This window comes from Labrus mixtus, chromosome 21, assembly GCF_963584025.1.
Source record: "Labrus mixtus chromosome 21, fLabMix1.1, whole genome shotgun sequence".
In the NCBI taxonomy this organism is placed as follows: Eukaryota; Metazoa; Chordata; class Actinopteri; order Labriformes; family Labridae; genus Labrus; species Labrus mixtus.
In genome coordinates this window covers 20,422,353-20,445,049 of record NC_083632.1, presented here as the reverse complement: position 1 = coordinate 20,445,049, position 22,697 = coordinate 20,422,353, and the positions used below count along the sequence as shown (strand labels likewise).

General features: G+C 42.3%; 2 protein-coding genes across 2 annotated transcripts in view; one reads left to right on the top strand and one right to left on the bottom strand.

The window, feature by feature from the left end:
• Positions 1-5,998, bottom strand: part of cpped1 (calcineurin-like phosphoesterase domain containing 1) — a 36,133-nt gene extending 30,135 nt beyond the window's left edge. The window contains exons 1-2 of the mRNA XM_061027645.1: positions 5,774-5,998; positions 497-715 (exon numbers count right to left, since the gene is read on the bottom strand). Coding sequence (XP_060883628.1) covers positions 497-715; positions 5,774-5,837 — 283 coding nt within the window. The 5' untranslated portion in view covers positions 5,838-5,998. The remainder of the gene's footprint in view (positions 1-496; positions 716-5,773) is intronic.
• A 1,794-nt stretch (positions 5,999-7,792) lies between these two features.
• LOC132955737 (protein shisa-9A-like) lies at positions 7,793-10,177 on the top strand. Its single transcript, XM_061028707.1, has 2 exons — positions 7,793-8,647; positions 9,475-10,177. Exons 1-2 carry the CDS (start codon positions 8,133-8,135, stop codon positions 9,626-9,628), a joined length of 669 nt encoding a protein of 222 aa, XP_060884690.1. The 5' UTR covers positions 7,793-8,132; the 3' UTR covers positions 9,629-10,177.
• The last annotated feature ends 12,520 nt before the right edge of the window (positions 10,178-22,697 follow it).

Here is a 22,697-nt window from a genome sequence, read left to right as displayed (position 1 = left end):
ACAAAATAGGCGCACACAAAAGAAACAAGTTGATCGGTGTAACAGTTGAAAAGTGCTAAAACCCCAGCATGTTTTTCCTGGGTTTTTTTGGGTGTACTTCCAAACACTTTCAAGCAAGAGCAGCATTTGCATGAGCCTGCATGATGCACCAGATGCTTTCAGATGACGCTTGTGGGCCCACTGCTGTGTGGTTTCGGTCTGACGAGAAGAGTCTGAGCAGAGTTAAAGCTCATGAATCTGGCATCTGTGAGATCACATTATGTTCTCAAACAGGAGGCAGATAATTGGCAGCTACCCTGGTTGATGCCAATATCTTGTTTTAATTGTCAGTAATGCTCCTCACTGATATATTTTCGGTCGTAAGCATTTGCTGTTGTAGTTTCTTCCGAGAACACACCAGATATTTGTCTGCCCTTTTTTTTTTGTTCTTGCAATTTACAAAACTTCCTCAAATTCTTTAAGTGATACGAGTGGTGTTTACGTTCTCCATCCCTACCTGGCATAGCATGGACCAGGTCGCCACACAGCACCATGAACCTCGGCCTGGGTCTGAGCTGGTTCACAGCCTCCACGGCCAGCTTGGTGAGCTCCACCTCCTCTTGCCATTCGTCCCCTCCGCCATCTGAGTCGCCCACCCTCCAGGCTTTCATCAGGCCGAGCTGCGGGTCGGCGGCCTGGATGAAGTAAAAAGGTCCGGTCCACTCGCGCTCCGCATCTGAAACAAAAGAAGAACAAGAGTGGACTTAGTGTTTGTGTTGACAGGGAGCCACTTTGACTTTTAAGAGCACAATTTAATCTGTTTATTAAGCAAGCAACTTTACATTGTTGATGTTATGCAAGAAATGAAAGGAATGAAAGGAACACTTGTTAAAAAAGTCATGACTTCAATTCATAAAACGTACAATATGTAAGAATTTGATGTTTACATTAAAATATGTAAAATAATAAAAAATGGACTAAAACTTACATTATCTCAGATATTTCCAACAGTTATCAAAGCCAGAGAAATCATTAATCTTATAGTTGTAACGGGACGTGTCTTAAATTTAGAATAGGAACGAACGCTATATGAGGTCAACATATATTTAAAGTAGAGATGCACTGATTGTTAAAATCAGGACTGATATCAATTTGTGGTTAAAATATAACAACAAACACTTACATGACAGAAGCTAAGGAAAAAACAAGCGCAACACAGCAAGCAGCACATTCGTCGTTAATCTTGATTATATTGTATATTGTTTCCATGATTCGAGAAGCCTAAATCATAATTGAAATTGAAACTTGATTAACTGCCCAAAACTACTGTTAATAGACCTTGAGGAGAGCTGGTTTGATTGAAGTCCTTCTAAAAAGAAAACAAGTAACCAGAGGTAGTGGGTAATGCGACTCAGAGTGGTACTATAGGACTGTATCGTCCCGTCCACGGCTTGACGCCCAGCCATCAACCTTTGGGACTGTGTCGCCCCACAACCACCGACTGACGCCCAGCAACCACCATGGGACTGTGTCGTCCCCACAACCACCGCCGTCCTCATTCATGCACGGCCTGCAAGGAAGTGTGGACAACAGGAACGCAAGGAATATACAGGAATATACAAAGGAGGAATCCTTCCTGCATATTATCCCATATACTCTTTTGTAAACTCGAGATAACACTTGTGAATTGGCGCTACACAAATAATGATTGATTGATACTAGAAAGAGCTGCACAGAAAATGCAGGTTGTTGATTTCACAGAAGACAACTGAAGACAGCTTGTACCCCCCCCCCCCCCTCTGGGAGACCCCCCCAAAAAAACAGACTGCATCTTACATACTGGTGCGACTTCACAGTTTCTTATAATCAGTTCACTTTGCTAGATTTCAAACTTGTTGCACACATTTATTTGATGTACAAAGCCTTTCTAAGCAGTTGACCTTTTGTTCTATCTTCTGGGTATTACTGTCACATTTAGGCAGCATCTAAATATTTCCATCACAATATGTTAAGGTGACACAGGATGCCCGCACAGAACACTGCACAGAGTAGAACACAGAAACATAAAAGCTTTAGGGATTACGTGTCATTACAGCCTTAGTCATTCAGGTGGTATGAGGCCTGCTGTGAAAGCTTCTCGCAGAAGCCTGGGAATGAACATAAGATAAAAGAAGAAAAGGATCAGGACGGAGCACTGGGAATTTAATGTGCAGGGAAATATGAAGTGAATCCTTTTTGTAAAAGTAGTTCATGCTCACCCCATGAGTAACTCATGTTAAATAATTAACAAACAAACAACCGCATGCTGGAGCATGAATGGCAAAGAACAAGTGTTTTGCATAATCCTGGTATTATACAACACAAGGGCCCTGCAATCTAATCACTCTCCAATATTCATTAACAAGGCAAAGGACGGAAGCAGGCACTCAGCATGGCTGATGGTAATGACGAGGTTTGACATGACGGGCACCGGAGAAAATGTTCATGCTAAGTAAATAAAAAATGTTGCCTGCAAATGGACATCCACTCAGGGCGGGTGTTAAAACAGTTTCATACTCCACATGTGTAGAGGATAGAATCTGCATCTACGTCCGGTACAATTTCCCTCTCTCACAGCAAACAAGCAAAGCTGTTCAGAGGTTGTCTGTGTTTAACATGCTATCCATTTGATCTCGATCCCCAATGGATTCACCATAATTATTTCCTCCAGAGAAACTCTGCAGATGGAAGAAGAAAAAAGAAAAAAAGAGACACAAAGAGAGACACGTCATGCGTCTCCCCCCCCCCACCCCCCCACCCCCCCCACCCCCCCACACCAGATGAGTCAAAGCTCAACAATCAGCCCCTCTATTCCCCCTTCGGTGTAATTGACATTTATGAAACCATGCGAGGAAAGACACTTTAATTATTATCGTCTTCATCTTTTACTTTAGACATCGAATTACTTTAGAGTGCCTTCAGTCAGTAAACTAGTTCGGCTTGATCTTAATGTGTGACTACAGTTGCGGCTGTTGATGATTTTTCAATTGAAACAGCTACTTTGACCCCTGGAGTAAAGTTTATCTTGAGAGAAGGCTGACAACGCAGCAGAGTCGGACAAAGATACAAGTATCAGAAATGCCATTCTGATCAATGCATCTGTTCTACACTGCAAAAACTCAAATCTTAGTGAGTGTATTTGTCTAAAGGGACGGCTGTGGATCAGTGGTAGAGTCACCTTTCAACCGGATGGTCTGCGGTTCTATCCCCAGCCCCTTGGGCAAGACACTTAACCCTAGGTTGCTCCTGCTGCTTTGCCGGCGGCATGTGAATATGGGATTAGTTACTGATGGACTCTTTACATCACTCACTGTGTGAATGTGTAGGTGTGACCTGCGGTGAAAAAGAGCTTTGAGTAGTCATAGACTAGAAAAGGGCTCTACAAGCTCAAGTCCATTTACCATTTAAATTCTAATAACAAACATGTCTCATCATGAATTATAATGAACCACATTCACCTGACAAGTCTGGGCCTTGAAAGGGGGCGGCAGTAGCTCAGACTTGGGTTGGGAACGGGAGGTCTGGTCTGGTAGCTGGAGAGGTGCCAGGGCACTTCCCGAGCGCTGCCGAGGTGCCCTTGAGCAAGGCACTGAACCCCCAACAGCTCTGGTAGCAGTTTGTAGCAGCCCCACTCTGACATCTCTCCACTAATGCATGTCCACAATGTGTGTGATTCGGGCCAGTGTGTGAGAAGCATGTCTCTCAATAACAGAGTGTACATTTCCCTCAGGGATTTATAAAGTAAATACTTTTTTTTTTTTTTTTTTTAAATGTATATCATTCTTTTTTTTTTTTTAATTCAAATTTCAAATCAGATCTATGATCTAAATAAGTGACTACATCTCATTTCAAGAGACTTAACAAGTGAAGTCTGCCCTATTGGAAGATATTTTTGCCTGTAGTATCTTTAAGTAAGATGTTTTCTGGAGTCGTCAGGTGACTGTAGCTTAAAAGTCTAAAAAACTATATCTGACTTAAATTTAGATAACAGGCCCACACTGAAAGATTTTGAAAATGTGAGACCCCACACATGACGAAGAATAATCATAGATTTAAACTGTTGCGTTCCTTTTAGTGTGTGTTGATCAACGGTGTGACCATAAGAGCACACCATGCACTGAACAGATTCAATTCACCAACAACTATAGTCATGACTCTCAAAACTGAAAATCTCACAATACTTCTCGGAGTCAAACGTGACAAATGCACAGTTTATATATTTCATGGATGTGTTTTTAAAAGATTAAAACTGTTTAAAACATTTTTAGTAAAATATCAGAGTTTTTACAATGCAGACAAATGATAGTGGCATCTAAACATGGCTGCTTGTATTAGTTTAGCTTGTTTTTAGATAGGAGTTCTCTTGTACTGAGCCAGGACACACACCTACAAAAGCATCCAAATGCCATCACTAAACCCTCTAAATAATCTCCAGCTGTTTACAAAAAAAAGCTTCTATTTCGGTATGAGACTACGCATCAGGAAGGCGTGAAAGTTATCAGAGAAATCTCCAAAAATAGAAAAATGTTTGACACAGATCAGAGCCTACATTTGCATATTAAACTTTCAGCTCACAATAGTTTCTCAGCTCTGTTTGCATATAAAACTCCCTTAGCAGTGACACACACCTCAGTATGCATGCAGGTAACTGTTACTGAGGTGTGTAGTCCTATTCTTGTTTGCAAAGAAGTGTTTGATTGTGCACAGTGCACACACAGACATGTAAATGTGCATGCATATTGCATACCCCCTATGCATTTCGTTCCTATTCTATGAGTTAATAACAATTTCCTCTGTAAATCAGTAAAGATTTCATAAAGCTGTAAGGCGCACTCGCATAAATTCTGCATTTCAATTTGTTACACTGCATACATACTTCATAGTAGAATGACTCTCTCTGGAACCAAATGTGTGAACTATTTTTTTTCTGACAAATGAAAAAGAGAGTTAAAAACCCCCCCAACAAGGACTTGCAGCGCTCCCCTGACAGGAGATAAGAAGCAGCAGCCTTGTGTGGCTCCTGTGGTCCAAACCAACTTCAAACAGTCCTCGCACACATTTCTCAGGTGGCTCATTGTGAGCTGAGCTCCAAACAAATTAATCATCATCTGAGATGAAAGCACAGGGGGAGTGAAGCTTTTGCAGCAAATAATAAAAAAAAAACTGAAGGTTTCCAGTCCCTCAATAGTAGCTTCCCTTTTTTTTATTTAGACTGAACAGGCATGAAAAGTAGAAATGGAGGCATGCTGCAGCACATTTACACAGCAGGTAGGGTTGAATACTGTTTGAGTCCTTGAATAACTCGCACTGATGAAATAAAAGTGTTATTGAACAACACATGTAAACTGATTTCATTAAATAAGGCTGAACAAAGTGAAAGTAGTTCAAGTTGTAGCCAAGTACAAATCGTCCTCAAAAAAGCAGAAATGCTCCTGCTCATTGCTCAACAAGTTTAATTATATTATCTTTCTTTCATCGATAATCACTTTCCAGCTACACAAACTTCACGACAACATGAACAGCCTGTTGGAGCATTGTTTTGTTTTGAGTTGTTTACTTCTTAAACACGGGCTAGCTAGCTAACAGTGTTTACAACAGCGACCTAGTTCTCCGACCAAAGCTGTCAATGGACTGAGCTGTCAGACCCTGAACCTGCAGCAGGCAACGACTTGTGTGACGACTGAGTGAGGCACACTTAGCTAACATGTTAGCCTGTAAGCAGGCTAACAAATAAACCACACACACAGTCTGCTACCTTCACTCAGTCCGCTGAATGTCCGATGTTTAGCCCTGAGAAAGGTCTCCTCACTCCCAGCCATGAGCTCCAATGGTTACAGAGTTTTCCCAGAGAAAACTATGTCGTGACTTGTGAGCCGGTCAGGGAGCCTCCAAGCAGGTTTGTTGTGGAGCTGTTGGGTGGGTGTCCCCAGCTGTCTCTGACGCTGCTGGTCACTCCGCTATCGGCAGTCGACTGCACCGCCTGTCTGTGGATGTGTGGGACTTTTCTCAGCAGCGGCCCCAAGTGAGGCTGTCCCACATTAACATCCATACATAGGATCCATAAACACACATTGTTCTGTCAACGCTGACAAAACAGTGAAACGGCAGCACGATTTTTGCGAGAGTGTGCAAATCTACAATAGTAGGCAGCCTACATAGCCTACATACACATACATAGGCTACAGAAACATAGGCTACATAGTCTACATATGCCTACAAAATAGCCTAGATCACATACATTAGAGACAAGAAAACATGTTTATATTTCCAATTCATTGTTCATAGTTCATAGTTCATAGTTCCCCTTTGTTATTTTTTTGTATTATATCTTTGCTTTAATACAGTGTATAACTTCTGTACAGTTTATTTTTATTTACTTAGCTGTTACTACAACTTTTTTATTTTTACTTTTACTTTTTTTGTACTTTTCTACTCTTTTTTTCTATTTTCTATATAATTTAAACTTTCTTTTGTAGAAGCTGACTCAGGGAGAAACGCACAAGAATTCCAATGTACCTGTACTGTCCTGTACCTGTGCAAATGGCAATAAACATCTATTCTATTCTACATAGCCTGCATATATATTCACAGGCTATACGTTAGTTCAACATGTAGGCTATAGCAAGAAAAACAACCTTGTGTGCCAATTTGCTGAATATGCAAAATTGCTCTGCTATTAAAACCGGCTGTTTTACTGTCCTCCGAATAAACCTTTGTAAAGTTAACTAAATCATTTTGCTTTTCGTGTCCTCGCCCTCACAAAGAGACACATTTACAAAGAGGCCATGAGTCTTTCATTAGTATGCAGAAAGGTTATTCTTAATCCAGATCACCCTCATGGCTGGGAAGACAATTTATCAGTTTTAATATGTTCTATTTCTTACATATGAAGGGTTAATTGAGGAAGTGTCGAAACAAGTCAGAAGGATTATAACCAAATCAAGAAAAGGTTTATTACATATAAATCTGATTCTGATATATGTATGCCCATAGGTCATATTAATTCATGCCTATATTAGGTTTTTGTAGAGCTAATTTCTTCACCTGTTGGGCAAAAAAGTAGCCTATACTCTTGAAAAATCCACAACATGTAAATAATTAATTAAATATGTTTACACCACCTGCCCTTTACCTCGGGCACTGTTTTGGAAATGTTAACACTTTTCTTTTAGATGCCATTTGAGAAACTATCACTCACTTTTACAATTGAAAAAAATCTGTCAAGTATTGTATCGGTAACTTCAAGGATTTATTGTTTTACATAAGAACCAAAAGCAGGGTCTCATTGTGCTTTTCTACACATTGTTTGAAGTCCCCTGGCATACAGTGGTTATTGTGTCACAGGGCCATTTATTTGGTGATTTATCCACTTTTTAAAAAAACTCCAATCCCTGCCTAAGAAGCTCTGCCAGCCCAGTTGCAGCACAATAAGCTGCATGTGCTTTAAGTATTTCGAAAACAATGGAAAGTCACAACTGGGAATGCATGAAGTGAAAAACTGGGGGGAAAAAGGCTCCCACGCCTTTCCTCGACGGCATAACAGAATAGTGATGTGCGTAATCTGGGGGCATTTATCGTAATATTTCACAATAAAGCCCCCCCTCCTCTCTCTATCTCTCTCTTACTCTCCTCAGCCCTCGCAGTCTCTCTCCCTCCCCATGTTCTCCTCCTCCTCCTCCTCCTCCTCTCCTTTTGCGAACCAGGCTCTCCCACCCTCGGCTCTTCTATTCGCTCACTGCGCTCTCATCCTCTGTGCGGCATGTGTCTCTGCCTACTCCTGTGCGTAAGAGCGCACCGATGGAGAAGTGATGCACTCCTGACAACGCGAAATCTGAGCCTTCAAATGCCTTTCTGAAGAGACGTGTGCGCAGAAGAGAGCGCGTTAGGGAACAGTCAGTGAGAAGTACATTATAAACCAAGGATACTTTTATCTGCGCGGGAATTTTTTGGATGATGATGATAGATTAAACAAAGATGTTCGCCTGCGTGGATGAAGGTGCGGCGCAATTCGGATGCGTGTTTGTGGACTTTTCAGCATACCATGACCGCGCGCCTTTCCCCCTTTCTCCAAGTCGTTTCCTGTCTGCGTGAAGTTAAACGGAGGAGAAAGCACCATGAGAGGTAAATACTTTCTCCTCGGCTTCTTGGTGCTCAAACTTATGGCTCTTGTCTGCAAGGCTGACGGGGAGCCGGGGCTGCTCGGAGGATTCGTAATGATCGCCACCTCCAACGGCTCCAGGGAGGAGGAGAGCGTGTCCGAGGAGACGCCGCACACGGAAGACAGATGCCGGGGTTACTACGACGTGATGGGCCAGTGGGACCCGCCGTTCATCTGCAAAACCGGGAATTATCTGTACTGCTGCGGCACCTGTGGCTTCCGCTTCTGCTGCTCCTACAAGCACTCGCGGCTGGACCAGAGCACCTGCAAAAATTACGACACCCCGGTGTGGATGAAGACAGGGCAGACTCCCTACAAAAAGATGAACAAGCTGCACGACAGCACCAAAGACAAGACGAACTTAATTGTTTACATCATTTGTGGAGTAGTGGCCATAATGGCTCTTGTGGGGATTTTCACCAAACTGGGGCTGGAAAAGGCGCACCGGCCCCAGAGAGAGAACATGTCCAGGTGGGTGTCTCTCTCTCTCTCGCTTTGTATCTCCCTCCAGCCCTTCTTCTTTCTCTCTTCCTCCCTCTCTCTCTGCCTCCCTGCTTCTCTCAGTGCGCTTGTTTACAAAGACACTTGCAGTAGTAGCCTACGCATCCAGTCATCTGGAGCGCGCAATATGTGTTTATTCTTTCATCTGCCTCTGTTCAAATCAGACATTTATGATTGAAATACACTGCAGCTAAACATGATAAAAGTGCAACTTGCATGAATGTTTTTGGCACATTATATTTCGTACACAGGCTTGTTGTTTCTTGGCAACCAGATCCAATTATGTCATCGAGACTTCAAATTTAAAAAAAAAAAAGTGCATTCATGCTCTCTGCACTCCAGTCTACCTCTCCATTGAGGTGTATCATAACATAACGTGTTCTTCTCTTTATAGGTGGTGGGTGGTGTCTCTCACTACATTTGCGCGCCATGCATTGCATTGTGCAGCATTGTGTAAAAGAGAGAGAGACGTTTACAGAAAAACCCTTTAATACACTTTCATTGTGCAATATAATGAAGTGTTTGTGCAATAATTACTGTAACAACAGTAAAAAAAAAAAAATTAAAACAAACATTTCCCATTCTTCAGGGAATCATATTTTCTTCCACTTTGCAGCACCTCACAGCTTCATGGTAGGATGCTGTACAGCAGTGCAGCCTGTCTGACTGAATAATTCAATTAACCAGGTTATGCACAGTTCCTCTTGTCTGTTCCCCTAATTCTTCACCGCCTCTCTGTCTCTCTTCTCTCCTCTTCCTCATCGCTCCTCCTCTTTTTTACTTTTTTTGTCCGACAGGGCCGTAGCCAGCGTGCTGCAGGGCGGGTGTCCAGGCGAGCAGTTTCGGGGGGAGGAGGCCCTCGGGATGCATTCGCAGCACTTTGTTTCCAGGGCCACAAACCTCCGTAAGTTTTTTTTTCTTGGACAGCTCATTACAGCCGTTTGTGTATAGTGTGTCTGACTTTTAGAAGGTGTGGGTGGGGCTTGTGTAAGCAAAAAAAAAAGATGCTTGTATACAGGGGCTTGGATGTTGGTTTCAGAGGCCTCTGGAGTGTCACTTGGTGTGATGTAATGATGTGAAAGCCGCTCGTCTCAGCTGGACTCGCATGTTGTTGATGGTGCATAAAGTGAGAAAATCCACAAAGATTCAGTAGAAAGCGCAGAGAGAGAGAGAGAGTACACGCAAACCCCTGCAGGCTTTTTCCAGTTTGTGTTTCAAATGACAGCATCGGTTTTTGTTTTATCCTCCACCGGCCAGATACCCATCCATTTCATAACCGATGGAGCTTCTGCAGCTTCTCAAATCCAACCATTATTCACCGTTTTATTTTGGTTCATGCCCACATGATATAATGAGAGAGAGAGGAGGGAAAAAAGGGAAGTGGGAGTGTGTGTGTGTGTGTGTGTGTGTGTGTGTGTGTGTGTGTGTGTGTGTGTGTGTGTGTGTGTGTGTGTGTGTGTGTGAGAGAGTCGGCGAGGAAGCCGTGGTAGTTGTGATGGTGTTGTGTTGGTGTAGGGTTGGGGGGGATTGGGAGGGAGGGGGGTTTGAAGGGTGGTGGTGGTAGAATACAGAGAGTATGAATGCCATCTATTTCTGCAGCGTATCGTGGGCTGCTACAGTAGAGGGCTTCTTTGTGTTTTAACATAGAAAATCAAATAAATGAAGGCACACAAAAACACACACACACTCTCAAATATGTAACGACCAGCGCTTACAGTCCACACACACATCATGAACACATGTGGAAACAGACAGCACACAGATTCAGATTCCCCTCAAAGTAGTGCAAAAAGCACATCAAAGATGAATTTCTGGATAAAATAAAAACATATTTAGTCCAGTCAAACATCTGTCATCCCTCATCTCTCGTGTTACTATGACGCCTTACATAAATGGCACCCTGTTAAATTCCATCTGACTGCAGTTGAAATCATCAAAAAGACTCCCATCATTGCAGACAAAAGAAGAGGCATAAAACCCATTTCAACAGGTTTTTTTTTTTTTTTTACTATTGTGTTGGATTTTTCAAATCCAGGTTTTAGGGAAAGTGAATCATTTTGTCAGTTGGATGGAATTATTGCACAAATTTCCATTGCAAATCGAGTGGCTTTTGTAGAATTTGGTTCACATTGGCAGCTTGCTTCGGCTTGGAATCAGAAGAGGACGATCAATAGCTTCCTGAAAAAAACTCAAAATGTTCATTGCAGGCTCCAGATTATATTTGGAATGAGTGTACAGAGTTCACAGTTGAGTTTGAACCACTAACAGTGAGCTGGCAGGAAATGTTGGGATATAACCGAGAGGAAGTGTACATGTAAGGAAGTGCTGGTGGGGGTGGGTGGGGGGTGCTGGTTGAGTAACTTCTATTTGCAAGAATAAGATAAGCATGTAATCCTACAACTCCCCTGACAAACGACAAGGTGACATAACCCTACTCGGTGTGAAGCATGACGCCCACAAACACCATCAACATCATGTTGAGAGCACAGCTCATGGAAAAGGGGACAGAAAGGTTACATTCATTAAAACGGTATGCTTTTAGAAGGGAGGTAAATAGGTGGGGGGGGGGAGGAGTCTCAGTATCAAAAAAGTGCTCCCATTACATGGTGGAAAGAGATAATTGACACTTTCAGTAGGTGATGGTGTCCGCTCGAGTCCCCCCCCCCCCCCACACACACACTTCCTCTTTGTGGGAGAGATGAGATGACGACGTGGCCTATCACCTGGAGCGGTCACTGTGAAAGAGCGTTTACCGTTTGCAATGTGTATCCTCGCTCCCCCTGAAACTCCTAATCCCTCTGGCTTGTGGGTGATGATGTGCAATGTTATTAACCTCTGTGATCTGGCGGGATCCTCGCCAACCGAACACCTGATTACAGGTCCCTCCGCCGGGCGAGGGCGGACGATTCATCACAGGGAGAAGAGGAGGGCTAGAAAAGGGAGGGGGAGAGGGGGAGGAATTAGATATGGATTCCCTGGATATGGACTTGTTATTCTTGTTTTTAAGTGAAGATAAACAGACTGAAAAAAGGCGAGATAATTTCTCCTAACATCAGACGAGGGAAGGAGAGAGGAAGAGTGAAGAGAGCGGTTCTTTTGCAATGTTCAGATAAGTGCTGCGGTGAAAAAGGGACACAATATGGGACGAGCTGGAATTTGTTGACATTGTTTGTGGAATTGTAGTGGGAAAAATCTATTTTTAGTGCAAAACACATATCGATTACAGCTTATGGCAAGATTGCCAAATTGCTGGCATCAGTGAGTATAGTCTGGCAGGTCTAATGAGAGGAGAAGATTCCTTTGGTGTCTTGTGTGACCGTCAATCACACACTGTCTTTTTTTTTGTCTGTAAAGAAATCACAAATGACCATGAGCATTGACATAATCTCCCAGAATGTATTTCATTGAACTTATCTGTCAAAAGAAGAATAGAAAAGCAGGTAACGCTCTATTCCCACATCATGCTTCATAATCATTATCGCATGCACCACACAAAAAGAAACAAAAGCCTGAGGTTCCTGTTCCCAGTGTTATGGGCCCCTGTACACTACACATCCAGCAGCGGCCCCCACAATCCTCCTGCATATTAAAAAATGGACGCCTTGGTTGCTTTTTGTGAAACCAGCCGGCCCCCCGCCGATCCCCAGGTGGGCCGCCAGGCAGACTTTCATGTCATCTCCAAAACCGGGACACTTTGTTTGAATCCTTAAGAGGCAGAAAATCCTGCGTCGCTTCACTCTCGGCTTCAAAGAGCAGAAAGAGACAAAGAAGGGAGGGATGGAGGAAGAGAGGAGAACGGAGGAAGGAGAGTGAACAGTTCACGATCGGAGTGGCAGCATTTTGAATCTCAGAAGGATTTGGCTTTGTATATGTTGTATTAGCTGTATTAAATTACGGTAATCAACAGTAATGGGCAAGTTACTGAAAGGACTACGGAAACAACTCACACATTTTGTATAAGCCGTTTTCAATATGCAGGTATTTTCCTGACTGGTTATCTGAAGACAACATACTCAACAGTTGATATGACGCATGTCGTCAAGCACATAACTCCATCTTTGGCTGTTTGGATGGAGTGGCTCCTCCTTGGTCTGCTGAGCTAACGTGAGCTGCACCTTGGTCTCCTTGGACATAGACTACAACTCACCGGTATATTATTCTAATTTAACCCAAGTAGGGAGAACTAATGTTGGTATTTCCAAGACAGAAAGCTCACACCTGAATGATCATCAACCTGCGTGTTTACTGTCCGAGACGTTCTTTCTCCCAGGATGCCGCTGTGCTGACGTTAGCGAAACCTCGCCCCCTGAGTCAATGTCTAGAAACCTGAATCTCATGTAATTGTCGGCTATTTTACATGACTATGTCTTCAATTGTAACGGTGTTATTGAATCTGAAAATTAACTACATACACCACTAGTTACCGCAAATAGTGGAGTTACAGCAACACTGTCAATCAATCCATTTTTAATCATAAAGTCCTCAAAACATAACAAAACCTTTGTCACAACATGAAGTACCAACATGAGTCAATCATGAGCAAGAAATTTGCAATATTGGCAATGAAAAAGTCCTTTTAATTGGCACAAATCTCGAGCAGGATCATTGGTCGACAGCCTTGTGCTACCACTGGATGGGCGCAGAAAACGTAACTTAAAGCAGTTCTTCCCAACTCTGTGTGAACTTTGGGAGCCTGAAGGGTGACCCATGACTGAGAGCTTCTACTGAATCTGGGGGGGGGGGGGGGGGGGGGGGGGGGGGGGGGTGATGGCTACCATAGCGCTCTCCTTATAGTGAGAGTGCCAACAAAAATATTTAAAAAAAAATATGACTACATGGAATAAAATCTTCAATAGTGGTAATATAAGCATGACTCATAATATTAATAATAACAGTAATTAAATTGAATTAAAGCCACATGAAAGTTTCATTTCTGTTTGGACTGCTAGAAAAAGAAGTTGGAAACATTGTGAGCCATTGCCACTTCATTCTGGGTGACGTTCCCTTCAGTGTTTGGCTCTAAAAACTACAAATCTTAAGTTTCTTAAGTGTAACCGACAAGCAGCAGAAGCTAATCTCATTGTAACTACACTTAGTGTCTAATCTAAGGAAAGGCGTAAATCCTGAAATTGAATCAGAAAAATAGCACTTATCCTTGAGATTTTTTATAACCCGACACTTCTCTCTGACAAATGCTGTGCTTCTTAATACTATAATTGTCATTTTGGGGTATCACAGTGAGGAGCTTTAGGTGGGCAGCACTATTAGTTTTTATTAAGACAAAAACACACACAGTGAGATGCACACTCACGCAGCACTCTGTATTCACAACTCAATTCACCATTTGCAGGCTTAATTACCTCCCCAGCAGTTATAATCTTTTCCTAAACATTCTGAGATGGGAAGGATGAAATTTTAATAGGTAATTGCTTCCGAGATTGCACAGGCACGAGAAAAAGGGCCCTGTCTGCAAAACACTCCTGCTCCGCCTTGTGACTGTGCGCAAGCATGTGTGTGTGTCTGTGTGTGTGTGAAGATGTGCGCGTGCGCTGTGCCCTGTCAAAAAGGAGCCGTGCGTATCCCTCGTTAGAAGTAGGTGACTGTGTGACCTTGTCTTTCCATCTGTCATCTGAGCCTTCAATGTGTCACATCTGATTGCAGAATGTCAGGGAGGAGAGCTCCAGCGAGTGAACCTACACACACACCGCCGCCGCGCGGGGCCATAGACACAAGCAAAAGAGACATTGTAAGAGAGAAAATGACAGAGCTGGAGGTAGTTATCTGTGAGGCGTCACTCCAGCTTCAGCTTCCATTTGAAGCTACAGCTTCTGTCCCCGTGTTCAAACGGGGCGGGGGGGAAGCAGGTGAAGCTGTGGCGTGAAAACCCCGAGTTTGTCTTTCAGGTTCACAGCTCGAACGGCGTGACAGTCAGGCGTCAGGCTTTGTGAGGAAAATATGTATTTGGTTTCGTTTTCTTTTGACTTGTTTGTGTTCATCCTACATAGTTACAAAAAATAAAGTCACACAGACACTGAAGTAAAAAATGTAGGTAACACTTTATATTAAGGTGCTTGTAATAAGCATTAATAACAGGTGCAGTACCTGCAGAGGAGCTTTATTAACTCTTAATAAGTGCATAATATAGTATTTATTCATCTTTATAAGACATTAATATGAACCTAATAAAGTCTTTTCAATGTTAATAAACATCTTACGAATGTTGATAAGTGGTCTATAAACATGTTTCTTTGTGTTAATTAATATCTTACAAGCCAATTATAAATTAATTTGTAGTTTAATTAACACTCATGAAGTCTTATTAATGTTAATAAACATGTTATTAATGTTTATGACGGTATATAAAGTGTTAATAAGTTACTAATAAGAGCCTATAAGTGTCTTATGAGACATAATAAATGTGTTAATCATGCCTATATTAACACTTTTATAGTCTTATTTGTGTTAATAAGAATCTAATAAGGTCTTATAAGTGTCTTATTACCTGTTATTAATGCTTATTACAAGCACCTTAATGTAAAGTGTTACCAAAATGTATTGTGCTTTTAAACCTGTACACTCAAAGGAAATGTTTGACATTTCAAGGAAGATGTGTTGAGTTTTTGTTGAAAAGATTCATATCAGTCGGCTGCCAACTTATCAGTAGGTTATATGATTAGCTTGTTAGCATAAAGTAAGGAACAACAGCTAGCCTTGAAGTGACTGAAGGTGAAAAAGGGTCAGGCATACTGTATATCTCTTCTCTTTTTTTTAGACACCTGTCAGTCAGGACAAATACGCCTCAAAAGATGCTTTTCTTTCAGTCTTAAAGGTCACATCTTATATTCCTTGTCAACAAGTTAAAAATATGTCTCAGAGCTTCCCAAAACATTTCTGTGCCTTCAATGTGAATGTGGTGGAGGCGTAATGGGGCGACGAAGTGATCCCACCTCTGTACCGTCTTCGTTACAGAGTCGGTGGGGGAGGGCAGCGCTGTGTGTACGTGCATGTTGGACTGCGTGTATATGTGGAGCTCCCACTGTGCCCTGGGACACCAATATTACACCATCGTAGAAACAACGACGTGATGACCACTGAGCTCATTTACAGCACTTTTGTGAAGAAAAAACAAGTCTTTCATTCTGACACCTTCATTACAGATGATTGAGATATTTTAAATGCCCATCAATCCGTATAATATTGTTGTTGTAGTTATTCGGTACCACTCTCTTCTTTACTCGAGGCATAAATCTGCTTAAATTTCACAGACTCAGGTTTTCAGAAAGTGCAAAAGTGTCTCCTCCTCTCCCTCTCAAGGGCCTCATTCCTGCACCCTCTCTTCGCCTAATTATCTAAATGTAAGACCCCTCAGCAGCCTGGGGACGCAATTAGACTCCTGTTTATTAGAGCTCTGGGGCAGAATTAGCCTGCAAGCATCGCCCAATGGTTGACATCCCCCTTAGTTTAGGGCACAGAGGGAGGCTGACCAGGGAGACTTGACGACACAAAACCTGGGAGAAAAGAAGCAAAAAAAAAAAAAAAAGATTAAAGAAAGTGTTCAAAAACAAGAAGAGGAACTTATATTTGAAGTCAGATTTTTCCTTTTTTAAGTAGCAGCTGACCTCTAGCTGCGTCACGCTTCTGCTATTAAGCATTAGCTTCTTAATTTAAGCTAGTATAAACTGGAACATGCACACACATTCTTGGGGATATTTTAAGAAATCAAAGAGTATCCTGATTTGCAGAGAGAGAGTGGTCTAATCCGTGCTGCCTGTCCTTTGCTAGCCCTTGATATTAGCATCACCTGGTGTGTAATTTCCCATCTTGTCATTGTGGTGTGGTAATAAAAGAAGTGATAGGGACAGTGAATATCTTAACTTCTAATCAGACGACGCCACCCCCCACCCCCCCATCCCATATCCCATATCCTCCTGACGAATATTAATCAGTTCATTTACTCCCAGGAAGTCACATCTTGCATTTGACAGGTAATTACGTCTGCCACTGTGTGCGTATGTGGTTGTGCATGTGCATTACAGTCTATGTTCACTTCACCTGCTCGTCAGATACTCCTGTGTCCATGTGTGCGCGTGTATGTCAGGCACATAAGCTCCGCAACACTTCGGTCAAATCCTAAGCCCCCATGAGAAATATTCCATCCATCCATCTTCATCCGTTTTTCAGTCTCATTTAAAATTTGACGATCTGAAATGATGCAGCACTTGCAGGCAGTCATGGGATAAGCAGACAGACCTCCCATCTGTATGTTTGAACAGGTGGTTATCACCACTGGTTTCTAATTAACTGCAACACTGACGCTCCTTAATCGACGATTGAAATTAATGAGTCAAGCCTTCTGCAAATATTAGGATTATTGTTTTTCTGGCAGGCGAATTTATTAGAAAATGTAATTATTAAAGGAGATGAATGTAAACACTGTTTTTGGAGTGGAGTTTTTGTACTGTGTTTGTGTGGAGAGGCACTTGGCTCAATGCATGAATCCTCGTATTTGTCACCACAAAAGAGAAGCTATTGAGAAAGTGCCCGTTTTTTTTTCCTTTTAGCAATAATAACATCAGTGTCTGTCAGACACACAGGGACTCGAGCTGATTCCCATAGTGAAATTATAAGTCTATTCAGGCCCCCCCATCATAGTTGTGTTGTGCTGAGTGAAATCCCCTGTAATCTGCAGCCGCTCACACAGTTTTCCCATTCATTCAGTTTCTAATAGGAAATAGAGCTTTAATCTTCTGTATGGCTGACAATAATAGTACACATATTCCTGCCTCTTCCCAACAATGAAACACTGTTCTATTATTATGAAAGTATTCAAAGTAGGGCTGGGAATCTTTGGTTGTCTCACGATTCGATTTCGATTCTTGGTGTCACGATTCGATTCAGAATCGATTTTTTGATTCAAAAAGGTTCCTGATTCATTGATCCATGGATTCAAAGTCTATTTTTGAATTAGTACATACTTCAGGATCTACTCCAGTCATCTGTGAGACTGGCTGAATTTCTTGTTGCTCTATTTGGCATTCTACTGAATTAAAGAGATAGCTTTAGCACTTAGCAGGGAGTGACTGACTAGCCCAAAAATAATAATTCAAAATAAATTACAAATAAAAAAGATAATAAACAATTTTAAATGTTAAAAGACAAGAATCTCGTTTTTTTTTTCAATATATTTCTTACAGTGTCCTGTGTGTGTGTGTGTGTGTGTGTGTGTGTGTGTGTGTGTGTGTGTGTGTGCGTCCTGTGTGTTCAGGGGCACAATGAAAGGAGAGAAGTTAAAATAGTTCAATCTCTCTCTGAATAAAAAACTGTACCTAATTTAAACAACAACCTTTTTGTTGTTATCATAAGTAGTCATGCCGGGAGTCAGTCTAAACACAACTGAAGAACAATGCTTGTTTCCTGTGAAACAAACCTCGTCAGTTTCACGGCTTCACGAAGAGTTACGATGTAGAAGAACACGCTGGTGTCTTTGTTGCTATGGACGCTTTTGATTGTAGCCATGCCGGCATCCATACGCTCCTCAGACGCACTGACGTTAACGCCTCTTACACAGTCCCTGCTTACTCCTGCCGCTTTCCGAGGTTCTTCCAGCAATCTGAGAGAAAATCAAACAGGAAAGGATGGAGACTCGGGCTGTTTTCTGTCATTTTTAGTTAAAAGACACTAAAGAAATGACCCATGAACTGTCCCCACACGAACTACAAAAAAAGAAAAAAGACAAGAAGAAAAAAAACTGAACTGAAACTGAACTCTGCCATGTAAATAGCAACAGCCAACCTGCAGGTGCACCTCTCTCTCTTAAAGGGAATGAGAGCTGACACTCTGTATGATGTATAACCAAGCCACATAATCCACACTCTTTGCACCTGGCATTGCGTCATCAAAATATGGCCTTGAAGTGGTTTAAACGTCTGCTATATCAGGAGCAGTGTGAATGCAACCTTGATCAAACAAATACCTACACAGTCAGTTCAATTTAAGAGAAAAAACAATGCAATATTTACTTTTTCAGCTTATTTTGATTTAAAAAAAAAAAAATACCCCTGCCGTGATGAACAAATTGAAAATACGACTGGTCGTGTTGAAGATGTGGCATTAGAGCTGACAGAAGAAAAGCCCTTCATAGTACACTGAAAGTATTATAGGAGCTAACAGCATGTAGGCCAGTCACTCCTCTCTGTGTGTGCATTTTGAAAGCCTTGGCTTTGAAAGAGAACAGTCTGTTTTGGATGGACTAGCCAAAGAAGCAGATCAGTTCCCATGTCCCTTAGGTGCAAAAGGCTCCCTTTTCTTTTCTCTTCCTTATGCACAACACAAACATATGGACACCAAAAGACACCCACACGTGTACTACCGTCCACATACACACATATTCTGTCCCAGACCTGTTTTTCACTCGGCCTTGGGGGCAGGCAGCAGATTTGCTTGGCCGGCTGACGCATGCCACCAGCTACGTTAAGTCACAGACAGCTCATGCTGGTGGCACATTTATGAAAACTATCCATGCCTCATGCGCCATCCATGCAACCCCTCGCCACACACTCCACACACACACACACCAATACCAAAACTTTGGGTGGTGTTCTGGGAAAGCAAACTCCCTCCTCATCTTCTCTTTCGCCTGGGGGCATCAGTATGGCCTGGCTCTCTCTCCCCCCCCCCCCCCCCCCCACCCCGAGGAGGGAGGGACACATTGGCAGGCTTTTTTTTATCACTCACCCTGCCATCCTCGTACCTACATATGGACACACACAAAAACACACAGACTCATGGATAGGCTCACAGCCCCCCGCCCCCACCACCCCCCATCCTGCTGGGCGCTGGCCCATGGACAGGGGGACATGTGGCTCGGAGAAATGCGTCACGAAGCTGGGCTTTCGCTCCGACAGATCTTGTGCCTGACTGCCTGCTTGCAAAAATTACCAGCCTGGAACGACTCACAAAAACAGAGAGGGAGTTTTGTTTTCTGCCCTTCTGATTGCAGCAATCGCCCTGCTCTCAGCTCCCCTCAGCTTCTGGCAACTGTTGCCTTTTTTCTCTTGGCATTTTGCATCTTTTTTGTCTATCATGGCTGTGAGTTGGTTAGATTTATTTTTCTATCTTCTACTCCCCGGTGTTGCTCCTGTAGTAGCTTCTCAATGACATTCCTACCATTTTCCCCAGAGAGAAGCAAAAGTGTTGCTGTCTGTAGCAATTTGCAGTTAGTGTGCAACAGGCTTAGAGGGCACCGATAAACATGTTCAGAGCGTAAAATTGCATAGATTCTGTGCTGTGAGATGGGAATGAGTACAATTGAACAGAATACCTCCTTCCTTGGAGGATTTTATATAAAACACTACACACTGGTCTTGTTTGTTTTCAGGAGATTTGCCTTTGCAAAAGGTTAGATGTCGACTTGATTTTGTTTGCCTGCATATTGCCTGACTCTGGCAGAGAAAGCTTCTCACAGGCAGAGAGGGAGACCTGCAATTATTCTTACTTTGAAATCTTTCAAAGGTCTGATTCAATGAAAATCTTTTATTTAAGATTGGGCCCAAGCTCCTCCACCTGAGCTACGAGGGTGTCACAAAACATATTTTTTAATACAAAATGTGGTTCTGAAAAGTTTGCTTCTTGTTCCTTTAGAAGACAAAAGGGGGATGGGGTCACCTTGAAGAGTTAGAATGTGTTTCAACTCTGATTTCTGATGTTACAAGTTGAGCTGATAGAGATAGGTTTTGGTTGTCAGAGACAGTTTGTTTCTTGTCATCATGCTTAGCTAAGTTAACAAGCTGTGCATTTAGCTAAGTCATTTTTTAAAAGACAAACACATAGTATAAATCTTTTCTATCTGGCTCCTGACATTAAAACAAATGGTGATGTTTCCTGATGTCAAACATATTCCTTCAGCAGGTGTCAAAACATCCAAATTTATCAAATCAACCTCAAGAGTAATGAATCAAACGTCAGACTCTATGGCAGGGATGGGCAACTTTGGTCACGGCAAGGGCCACGTTCAATTAATTCTCCTTGCCAAAGGGCCAAATTGTAGAATACAAAAGCTATCAATTATGAATCAATTATAAAAAAATCAATTATGTCTCAAATTTAACTCAACATATGCCAGTGATCAAATATTATTATGGACGTATTTCTGGTTTTCATGATTTCATGGCAGATTTTGTCACATTTTCTTCATGTTTCCAATTCATTGATATGTAAAAATTTACCTGAGGGCCACATTGAGGGTTGATGGGGGCCGCATGTGGCCCCGGGCCGCCAATTGCCCACCCCTGCTCTATGGCAACGTATTCTCATTCCTCTGACATGACCTTAAAGTAACAACACTTTCATTTTGACCGTTAACCATCCTAATAAAGCTGAGTACAAAATTCAGTTGAATCTTCAAAACAATTACTGGTTAAAAACTTGCTGAGATCATAAAGATATACATTTATTTGTAAATTGTTGGTACTCATGTCTTTAAAAAGAAGCCTCCACAATATGACTGGAAAAGTAGTGTAAACAGCAACCCAACCCAAAAGGGTGGTCAGGGCATGGTGGCATCTGATTGGCCACCCCAGGGTGCCACCCCAGAACTCCTAAACAGTGATTGGCTTTTAGTTCTGTATGACCAACTATTAGGTCAGGCCACCCCAGTCAAAAAAGTCCCTCAGTGTAAAGCCGTTAAAAAGCTGTTTTTCTATATCTGTGTAAAAATATATGCGAGTGGAAATGAATATAAATAACCCTCATCAATAATTCTGAATGATTCTCAACTTGTGCACGGTAATAAAAACATGACACATTCAGCAGTTTCAGGTATCTCCAACCCAGTGTTGTTTGCAAATGCACCCTATGCCATCAATCTTTCCTAAATAAAGATTCATGCCCATTTACAATTTGCAAACACACTAAAGTGAAATCTTTTCTGGCCCAGAGCTCACCCTCTATGGTTTGTTGAACCTGTTGACTCAATATGAAAATTAATTTGTTTTCTTGCCCTTTCACTGGCCCCCGTGTGTCCTCTGACGCTTGTATGCAAATGCACCATTTGAGTATCTTCTCATCAGATCACCGGCTGCAGCATTGGCACTGTGTGTGAGCACAAAGGAACTTAATGAGGTTCTTAATCCAGACAGGTCTTACCTTTATAAGAAAATCAGCGTGCATGACAATTAAGTTTGCTGCCTGGTAATATATAATATACCGTGTCTTGCCTTTGATGACACATTCAACTCTCATTTTACTCAATTACTATGTATGGAGCTCCTGCATTGAGATGCAATACTTTCCCCCAGAGTGTCTATGCAATCTATAATCACACAGCACCACCGTAGACGTCTCTCTGCACACATGATAACAATCTCCAATCACACAAGAAAGAGACTTTTTCACTACAGAGGGATGGAAATTGTACTGAGTCCTGCAGTGAGTAGAGGAGTAGGAATTCTAGAGAATCATAAGAGACAGACATCCAGAGGGTGAGGTACCTTCAGATGTCACTGTCAACCTCAACCAGCAGGCAGCGATTGAATCAGTCCCTCTCAGGAATCCGGGGGAAATGGAAGCAGAGGGGATCTGAAAGCCTTTCTTTTTTTTCAGTACTATTCTGATATGTTGAAGTCTGACAGAGAGAGTAGTGGTACACACACAAGTCTGAGAGATGGAGACAGCGGGAGAAATAAAGTGAGGGAACAGATATGAGATGCGTGGAAGTGAAGGTAGAGAGATGAGCAAAGAAAGAATGGAGCCCACAGAGGGGAGGCCAAGAGTGTTTGCAGAAAGATGGAGTGAGGAAATCTATACCGAGACCATCGATCTTTCAGGCCTCGCCTGATATGAAAGTGGGAATCTTAGCAGATAGGATTCACACAAAGCTCCCTGTTGGGCTTCGCCTTCAAGCACACAATGGCAAATATCCACTGTTGTGACAATGTGACGTCGGAGCTTTGACATTCATTTAGTGCTGAATTGGCCTTAAGCTCCTCTGTGTATCGAGCCCCCAATTGTTGGAGCATCAGCG

What these genes read in the sequence shown, in the direction of transcription:
- LOC132955737 (XM_061028707.1), top strand. Translation starts at nt 8,133, where the DNA reads ATGAGAGGTAAATACTTTCTCCTCGGCTTCTTGGTGCTCAAACTTATG. An exon ending in CAGAGAGAGAACATGTCCAG is followed by an intron (nt 8,648 to 9,474) that starts GTGGGTGTCTCT and finishes TTTGTCCGACAG; the next exon opens with GGCCGTAGCCAGCGTGCTGC.